The 10,070-nt window shown below is 42.2% G+C and overlaps 1 protein-coding gene across 1 annotated transcript; it reads left to right on the top strand.

Moving 5' to 3' along the window:
• Positions 1-259: 259 nt before the first annotated feature.
• Positions 260-2,103, top strand: LOC120105448 (senescence-specific cysteine protease SAG39-like). Its single transcript, XM_039117929.3, has 2 exons — positions 260-715; positions 824-2,103. Exons 1-2 carry the CDS (start codon positions 286-288, stop codon positions 1,408-1,410), a joined length of 1,017 nt encoding a protein of 338 aa, XP_038973857.2. The 5' UTR covers positions 260-285; the 3' UTR covers positions 1,411-2,103.
• Positions 2,104-10,070: the final 7,967 nt, after the last annotated feature.

The raw sequence follows: 10,070 nt of genomic DNA on the forward strand, positions 1-10,070 counted from the left end.
TCCCCAGTGCTAAATGGGCACTTGGTTGCACCATTCCCGAAGTCTTTCCCCATGTCGTTTTGCGGCATCGAAGCGTGATGAACGGCCCAAACTGCAGAATCCAGCAAACAATTAAACAAGAGTCCGTCCAAACAGGCCGCTCATCACTCTTTGGAAAACGTGCGATGCCCGTCGGGATGCCGTCCGTCAGGCTCCAAACCTCCTTCCAAGCCAATAACCTCTATATAATCCCGGCTCGACACCTATTGTTTGCATCAAGCAAACACCATAATATACCACAAGACCATGGCTTCTACCACCCACCAATGCCTATGGCTTATACTTGCCTTGTTCTTCATGGGCTTTTCCCCAAGAGATGCGTCCCGCACCATCGGCGACAGTCTGATGGCCGCGAGGCACGCGCAATGGATGGTGCAGTATGGGCGTGTGTACAAAGATGCAGCAGAGAAGGAGCACCGCTTCCAGATCTTCAAAGCCAACGTCGATTACATTGAATCCACGAACCAAGCTGGGCATCGCAAATACAAGCTCAACATCAACCAATTTGCCGATCTCACCACCGAGGAGTTCAGGGCTTCTCACACTGGATTTAAGCCCAAGCCGATGCGTGCCACAGGACAGAACTTCGGATATGCGAACGTAACCGACGTGCCTCCAAGCGTGGACTGGAGGAGTAAAGGAGCAGTAACTCCCGTCAAGGATCAAGGCCAATGTGGTACGATACGATGCACGTACGATTGTAGTTCTTTCGAAGAATGAATTGATGTACGTACGTACTTAAGTGCTTCACTAACAAGTCATACTAATGAATAAAATAAAATAGGATGTTGCTGGGCATTTTCTGCCGTCGCGGCTACTGAAGGGATCGCTCAGATCAGCACTGGCAAATTGACCTCCTTATCAGAGCAACAACTTGTGGATTGCGACAAGAAGAATGGAGGATGCGATGGGGGCATAATGGATGATGCATTTAAGTTCATCATCAGCAATAAAGGCATAACGACGGAAGCTAATTATCCTTACATGGCGAAGGATGGAACCTGCGACACCAATAAAAGATCATCCGTTGCAGCCACCATCAGCGGCTACGAAGACGTGCCTAGGAACAGCGAGTCATCGCTCTTACAAGCAGTCGCAAAACAGCCCGTTTCCGTTGCCATCGAGGGCAGTGGGAAAGACTTCCAGTTTTACTCCGGCGGCGTTTTCATGGGTAATTGCGGAACTGATCTGGACCATGCTGTCACTGTCGTGGGCTATGGGACGGCAAATGATGGAACTAAATATTGGCTGCTCAAGAATTCATGGGGTACCACTTGGGGCGAAAACGGATATATGAGGTTGCTCCGGGACATCGACGACGCAGAAGGTCTCTGTGGCATTGCCATGCAACCTTCTTATCCAACCGCATGAATTGCAAAGGACGACATCTCATTAACGTACTACATGGTTACTTATAATCTTGGCCTACAATGATTTCTCCAGTTCTGTCTAAAATTGTAGCGCCAGCCTACTTTGCTTTGCATCAATGTCTGTCGTATTAGCCATCATATCTAGTGGCTGTTAGTGTATTGAAAGTTCAAATACTATGCTTGGTTTTATTTGTTTGTTGTATCCATATGCCATTTAGACATGGATGATATATCATGGACAGGGTCCACGTAAACCTTATTGCTTCAAGATATTTTGCTTCTTTTCCTATAACCTACATGCTGAGTTCGACTCCACACGATCATCCCATAATATCTCCGAATTCCTCCTCTCTGAGAAAAGATTTCCTCTCCTTGCTCCACATGAACCATACCAGAGAGAGAAAGAGAGAGATTTTGGAAATCTTTCTTCTACAACGTTATAAATCTCTTTTATGGAATTTTATTCTTTTATCTGTAATATCTAATTAATCAATGGCTTCCTGTACATACTTAATAAATAAATTAAGTTTTGATACCATCTGATTCGAGGCATGCTATGGAAGGCACTTACTGTAGAGTAGAAATAAAGATAAAAACTAAATCTATTTAGAAAACCAAGTTATTTGAGAGCCTAAGATAAGGATTTATATTGAAGTAGGTTTATGTTTAGTTAAATATCTATTATGGGATTAATTTTAGAATGAGTTTTCATATAGTATAAAATCTAAATTAGTATAAATGATTGGATCTAATCTTGAACTACCTTTTGGAGTTATGGAATCCTACACAATTTTATTTCGTTTTATTTTATTTTTTGATAAAATAGGGGTGGGGGAGGGGAACCTCCCATACTTCAATTATATCAACTCCAATTTTTTGAGGATGCATCCCTAAAAAATCAGATCCAGAATCTTTTGTTGTTAAGAGGTGATTCTGACACCTCTGCTTGCCAGCATCCTTCGAGTCGGTAAGCAGCCCCAAACTACCTTCCAAACAAACAAGGCCACTCAAGGGTGCACCCACATCCTCCATATCCATATGCTTGCAATCTGTCTTGTGGCCTCTCTACCCATTGGCACTTGCAAATCCCTAGCACACACCCTCGCCCTTCCTCTCGATGCCCATAGTCGCCTGTCTCTTCTCGCCTCACCAAGGATCAGAATTGCCAGGACCCTCTCAGCCAATTGCTCTCTGAAGGCGCCCCTGGATCACAACCTCGTTCCATCCGCCCCGACTGATCAAGACACTGACTCTGCCCCCGGCCAATCTTGTTGAGTCCACCATCGTCGGCATCCTACCCAGTGGCTGGTCAGTCACTCAATCATCTCCGAGGATGTCAATAGACCATCCATCCATGATGGTCCATCTAATCGATGGCAGCACCACTGAAGAATAGCCTATCCAATATCCATATTGCACAATACATTTGCTCATCCAAATAGAAGTATACACAATGTTGGAGAATCCATAATCATTTATTATAAATATCATTATCTATAAGTTTAAAGTCAAGCATACCTATTAACCATACATCACAATGTTTCATCCATACCATATGTTAAGGTGATAATCATCACCAAACACATCAAAATGTAAATTAAAAATCCTAAAATATCTGATCTTGCTATTCATCCAAACAACCATCATGTAGACAAAAATATTCTAATACCAAAAACTGGATTCTGCTTGTAGACAACTCCACCATGATCATCTGAACAAAAGCTATCCATGTACCAGAAATTAGATTTCGCATGCTCATAACTCCACCATGTATCTGAGAAAGCAAAAAGAATACACAATCAATAACCACATGTGAAAAATAATAAACTAAAATTCAAGTATAAGTTCACAATGACATTTTGCTTAATTTGGTCAAAATTTCTAAATAACCTATGTAATATAAATGAGAATACATACCAATGAGTATTTGTACCACCAGTTGAATATATGGCCCCATCATGATGGATAGATGACTTGTGCGTTTGAGTCTTTCCCTTTAGGAACTCTGTCACCAAACTTGTAAGATGTGCAATTTGCTTCTGTTCTTCCTCCCGCTCTTTCTTTTCCTCCTCATGCTCTCTCCTCTCCTGCTCCAATTGCCTCCGCAACTCCTCACGCTCCATCTTCATCTCCTCCATCCTAGCTTTAAGTTTCTGCAACTCTCCAACATGGTCCTGTGACACACGACTAGGTGTGGAAGAAGATGAAGAGGGCTTCAGTCCAACCCCAAATCCAAGAATGTATCTCTTTCTTTTTTCAAGTGCCTACCTAGACATCTCCTCTGATATTAATTGCACACCGGATTGGAAAGATTCTTCTCGCAAGCTCAACATCTTTGACTGTCAATGCAAAGGTAACTACAGAATTAAATGTATATAACCTTGCAAAAGCAGAAACTGATTTAAATGATTATTGAGATTTTAGATACCTTCATGTTTCACGGTGCAAATAGGATCAATCCACTCTTTGTTCTTCTTGGTATGAGTTTTCTTATAGAATTCTGAAAATTCAAGATTTTCAGAACCATTAAACTCCGGCTGCAAAGTGTAATTTAGATTAGCATATAGCCACTACATAATAAGAAAACCAGAATAATTGTTAGATCTACTTGCATAAAAGGATTCCAAAAATATACTCGCAGCAAACTAGAATAAAAAATCTACTTGCAGCAAATTATCTATTTTACAATAGTCAAAACTATCCCATAGACTGTTTCACAGGCAGTTCACTAAAAATATAGCCAGTACATACTCAAAAACATATTACCGGTATAGTCATTGTTGCAACAAATGACCGAGATCCTGAATAATGATTGTACTCAAGCTTTTTCCTATTCTTTTCGCCAGTTTTTGATCTCACCTTCAAAAAAATACAAATTAAAAATCTAAAGAAAACATTATGATCAAATATTTTACTTATAAACTCTGAAGCACTAAATATATAAGTTACATTGTGTTCTTTACTTTTCCACACATCGTCAATTAAGTGGCGCCAATCCTCTTGAGTCACATGTTCGTATGGATGACTATAAGGGTCCACATGTAAGATGTTCTTAAGATGCTTGTAATGCAATTTCATATTGTGCCTCCAATTTCTGTGAATATTGTAGCATTTTCTGTGGACAGCTTGCTGAACTACTAGATTTCCATGATAATCATTCAAGATTTTGAACTTGTCCTAAAAACATAAGTAAAATCATTATGTAGTATGATCAATGCAACTTGTACAAGTACCTAAAAAAATATTGTGCAATAAATAATTACAAGGACAGATTGTATGATAGCAGTTTGAGTAGCCTCGTCTACATGCCGCCATGTCGGTATGCCCTTAATTGGACACTGATGACCCAAAGATTGATTTAAAGATTGATTTTGATGATCACAAAACCTTGAAGTATAAATACTAATGTTTGTGTTGCAAGAAGAAAGATTATTTATTTTGCAAGGAACATAGCAAGTTGGAAGAATTCAAGAAGGCCTCCAAAGCTCTCAAGAAAAGTTAGAAGAAAGCCACACCTCATTGGCCCAAGATTCAAGTTCAAAGGCTTCAATTTAGAAGAGCAAGTTTTAAGAAAAATTCAAAGGAAAGGTTCCGAGTCGACTCCAAGGAGCAACAGACAGCCGGACAGAAAGATACATCTCAGAACCTGTCAACGAGTCGACTTCTGAAGAGCGCGAGTCGACTCCGATGCTTGCCGAGTCGACTCCAGGGTAGTACGAGTCGACTCCAGGGAGTCACAGACAGAAAGATAGAGAAGTTATTTTGGACCCTGAGAGCCGAGTCGACTCCGGAGGAACTCGAGTCGACTCCGATGGTTGGCAGGTCGACTCCAAAGGAAGCGAGAGTCGACTCCCAGTGTGATACAAAGAAAAAGTCAGAGAGCAACTTTCGGATACTGAGAGCCGAGTCGACTCCCGCAAAATCCGAGTCGACTCCGAGGCAGCGCAACTCCAAAGACAGAAGACGGTATTTTCGTCTCTGAGAGGCGAGTCGACTCCAAGACAGTTCGAGTCGACTCCAAGGCAGCGCGACCCCAAAAGACAGAAGACTGTTTTTGGATACTGAGGGCCGAGTCGACTCCGAGACAGTTCGAGTCGACTCCAAGACTGCACGAGCCAAAAGACAGAAGATCGGGAGTTCGGCCTCTGAGCGCCGAGTCGACTCCCAGAATTCACGAGTCGACTCGAGTGAGCCAAGTTGAAGAATACATCTATGGATTCCTTGGGATGAGCCGACTCCAAAAGTGCAAGGTCAGCTCCAGATTTTGGGGAGTCGACTCCCAGTCGAGAAGACCACTTCAATTCAAATCTGGAACAGTTGCCGAGCCGACTCCAGAAAAGCATGAGTCGACTCCTGCTACAGCCAAGTCGACTCCAGATCGCGCGAGTCGACTCCGAGCCCAACGGATACATTGTCAGAATGTGCAGACGGGTCATAACGGCTCTATTTTTGTCTCTAACGGCTAGTTTTTGTTTCCACGCCACCAAAAGCTATAAAATCAAGAGGAGAGCTAGGGGAGAAGGTATGAAAGTGGGAGAGAACATTTAGAGAAGAGATCTCAAAGAGATTATTAGAAAAATCCTCCATAAGCACAAAAGGGCCATCCAAAGCGAAATAGAGAGAAGAAGAGCATCCAAGTGAATCCCAAAGCTTCCTCTCCATCCGTGTGCTGCCTCCGTGATCCTCTACTTCGTGCCAAATCAGAAGAGGGTCAAGTAAAGAAGAAGCCGAGCTCCTTCATCTTCAAAACTCGTTTGAGGGCTTCTCTTTACTCTACTTGTTTATATTGTTACATTTGCTTGTTTAAGAAGCTTTGATTTGTTTTAAACCTTTGTTTTAATATCTTGTAACTTGATTCAATCAAGGGATTGAATCAAGGGGTTAAGGTTTGTTGGTGAGCCAAAGGGAAAACCAACGGTGTAAGGTTGTGGTTGGTGAGCCTATAGGAAAACCAACTGGGTTTGATTGTGATCCCGAGAAAACAATCGGGGTGGTTCTAGTCGGTGAGCCTGGAAAAACCGACCGAGTTCGTTGTGACCTCGTAAAACAACAAGTTGGGTTGTGAGCTTGTAAAACAACCGGCTGTAATCTGTAGGATTATAGTGAAATTCCCAAGAGGTCTTGGGGAGTGGATGTAGGTGCTGGGGTGCACCGAACCACTATATGTTTGTTGTGTTTGTAATGCTTCTTGTCATTGTCTAACTTACTCACTTACTTACTTAGATAAATTGCTTGCTTAACTCTTATCCGCGCATCCTTTAGTTGCAAGCATACTCAATCAAGTCACATTCTATACATCAAACTGTTGCTAAGTTTAAATTTCACTGTGCATCTATACAACTTAGCATAATTAATCAAAAAGTATCAGAAGTAGCTTAAAAGTTTTAAAAGACCCAATTCACCTCCCCCTCTTGGGTTGTATCTACTGGGCAACAAGTGGTATCAGAGCAGGTGCTCTATAGTTTCTTGCCTTGTGTTTTTGACCTAACCGTCAAAGAGCCAAAGATCATGACAACTCAAATAGATAGTTTTCTAGGAGAGGGACAATTAATTGATAGACCTCCACTATTTAATGGCATAAACTATACACATTGGAAAGCACGCATGCGCATTTTTATACAATCACTTGATTATAATTTATGGAGCATTATAGTCAATGGAACACACACAAACACTAGTCATAATGAGAAAATTATTGGGAACCCGCCCATGCCGCTGATATTTCAAAAATTTTCAGATGGCAGCGGAATCGGCATGCACGGGTTCGACGTTCATCGCATGAACGCTTGTTTCGAGACCTTTCGTAATTAGGTAAGAATTAAAACTTTTAAAACTAATAGGAAGATCAAATCTTCACCTTGCGCGGGTAGATGATCACCGCGAATCTGAATTCGTGGTTTTAGGAAGAGGGTTCGCTTGAAGCCGTTCAAACGTCCGGCCTCTACGGGTATCCACACGAAGTAGAGATCCGATCAACGTTTCCTTGTCTCCCCGGGGTGCTAGCTCCCTTGCAGAGACTTCCTTTGATGGCTGATCTCCTCTCTTTCTTTCAACTCTTGAAAGTGCTTGAGAGGAGGAAGAAGAAGGAGGGATGATGAAGAAGAACAAGAACCCTTTGCAGCCTTCTCTTCCTTGCTTGCGTTGGAGCCCAAACAAGAGAAGAAGGATGAGCTGGCAATCCCTTTGTCTCTTCTTGCTGATGGCGGCTGAAAACCCAAGGGGAGGATGAAGGGCGTACGGCACAAGGGAGAGGAAATCCCAATGCCCTAGGTGCTGCCCCTTGAGCCCCTTTAATTAGATTGTGGAGCTCCTAACTTTTAGGAGCTCCATACTATTTTCCAAGAGGGGCGCCGGCCCCTCTTACCTTGCCGCACCAAAGAAGAGAAGAAGGAGGGGGCGTACGGCCCTCCTCTTGGTTTGCCCTAATCCTCATCTAATGAGGATTGGGAGGCCCTAATCCGGTTTAGTCCTAATTCGATTAGGCTTAGCCAAATTTGGTTCAATGCATACTAGTCCTAATCCAATTAGGACTTGAATGAACCATGACTCAATTGAACTCTTCAATCCTAATCCAATTAGGAGTCATGTTGATTCATTAGATTATTAATTAATTTAGACTTAAGGAATCCTAATCCAATTAGGATTTATTTAATTTTAGTCCTAATCCAATTAGGACTCTATTTGAATCCGAAGTCCTAATCCAATTAGGATTTCTAGGAATCCTACTCCAAGTAGGAATCCAATTTTAATTCAAAACTCCTAATCTCATTAGGATTGAGGAATCCTATTCCAAGTAGGAATCCCAGTCCTAATCCAATTAGAACTCTAGGTATCCTACCCGAAGTAGGATTCTTGTTTCAAGTCCAATTAATTAATTCCTTTTTCCTTCTTCAACTTTTTATCAATCAAATTGATTTCTTGTGATTCCTAATCACGATTTCAACCATCGGATCGGTCAATACTTCTAGTGTGTGTGACCCCATAGGTTCTATTCTGACTGGTAGTGAGATATATTGTGATCTCTATCACTATATCATTGAAAACTCCTTTCAATGGGTTGGAACGATTCCAACTCAACTCATTAGGGTTTATCGATCATCAAGATAATCCCTATGAGTCCCACCATCCACCAGTGACACCTAGCAGCATGTAGTGGCTACCCAGCAGAATGGAATGATGAACCTCTAGGTGCAGTTAACGTGTGATACAGTCCTACTATCGTGGATCCCTACAGGACGGAGGTCATGGACAACTCGTCAAACCCCATCGTCTGTCATATGTCAAGATTTATTCGACTTGAGTTCGATAGTGGAAAACTCTTTCTCCACTTTACTGCCCTGGCCAAGGTCTTAGAACTCAGTCTAACAAATCACATAGGATCACTCCTCTTCTATCAAGGTCGATAGATTCCTTGTAGGTGCATACCCTACTCCTACAGTGAACCTACTGCAGCCAATCTACACTGCATGGACCCATATGGCTAGAGACCATGTATGTGTGCAGTCAAACTACAATAACCTCACTGTGAGTAGCCGAAGCACCGCAGGTCAAAGGACCAGTCACACTACTGCAACATCAAGTAAGTCACTGACGAGTGGATAGACATCCAAGTGACTTCTTGTCTTGGTCACGCTCAGTACCCTTGTTCTCTAACAAGCACCTGCACTATCACTTCAGTGTCCCTACACTGTGGACTCAAGTCTCGTCCATCCAGAAGGAAAGTGATCTGTGCACTGATCGGATCGATCACCGTCCTCGTGATGATCCATTGATCAGGAGCATTTAGAAATTAATCACCAATGATACATGGCTCAAATTCTCAACTCTTGAGAATATGTATCATCATCTTATTAATTTCTTGGACGATTCATAGACACATAAATAATATGAATGAAAAGATGCCTTTTATTTATTCAATAATAAATAGTCAAGTACAAAATTATGTCCCTAGAATCAACAATGTGTCAGCCAAATTGACTTCTAGGGCATACATCTAACAATCTCCCACTTGCACTAAAGCCAATTGGTCATATATCTTAGGCCCATCTTCTCAAGGTGGGCTTCAGTCTTTTGCTGACTCAGCTGCTTAGTGAAAGGGTCTGCCACGTTATCCGCGGAGTCTACTCTCTGCACCTCTACATATTTCTTCTCCACATAGTCGCGTATGAGGTGAAAGCGCCGCTCTATATGCTTAGACTTCTGATGAGACCTTGGCTCCTTAGCAAGGGCTATGGCGCCATTGTTATCGCAGTAGAGTGTTATGGCATCTGATGTCATCACATCCAGCTCTGCAATGAATTTTTTGAACCAGAAGCCTTCCTTAGCAGCTTCAGAGACGGCGATGTATTCGGCTTCCATAGTAGAATCAGCAATGATCGGTTGTTTAGAACTCTTCCAATTCACCGTACCACCATTGCACAAGAACACGTATCCAGATGTTGACTTCCTGTCATCGACATCAGTCATGAAGTCTGAATCTGTGTACCCTTCTACCTTTAACTCTGATGATCCTCCAAAAACCAAGAATAAATCTTTAGTTCTTCTCAAGTACTTAAGAATATTCTTCACAGCTGTCCAGTGTTCTTCACCTGGATTCGACTGATATCTGCTTGTGACACTCACAGCAAGAGCTATATCAGGTCGTGTACATAGCATGGCATA

This window comes from Phoenix dactylifera, chromosome 1 (assembly GCF_051530095.1).
Source record: "Phoenix dactylifera cultivar Ajwa chromosome 1, Ajwa_hap1_PhDact_Kaust_v1.1, whole genome shotgun sequence".
Lineage (NCBI taxonomy): Eukaryota > Viridiplantae > Streptophyta > Magnoliopsida > Arecales > Arecaceae > Phoenix > Phoenix dactylifera.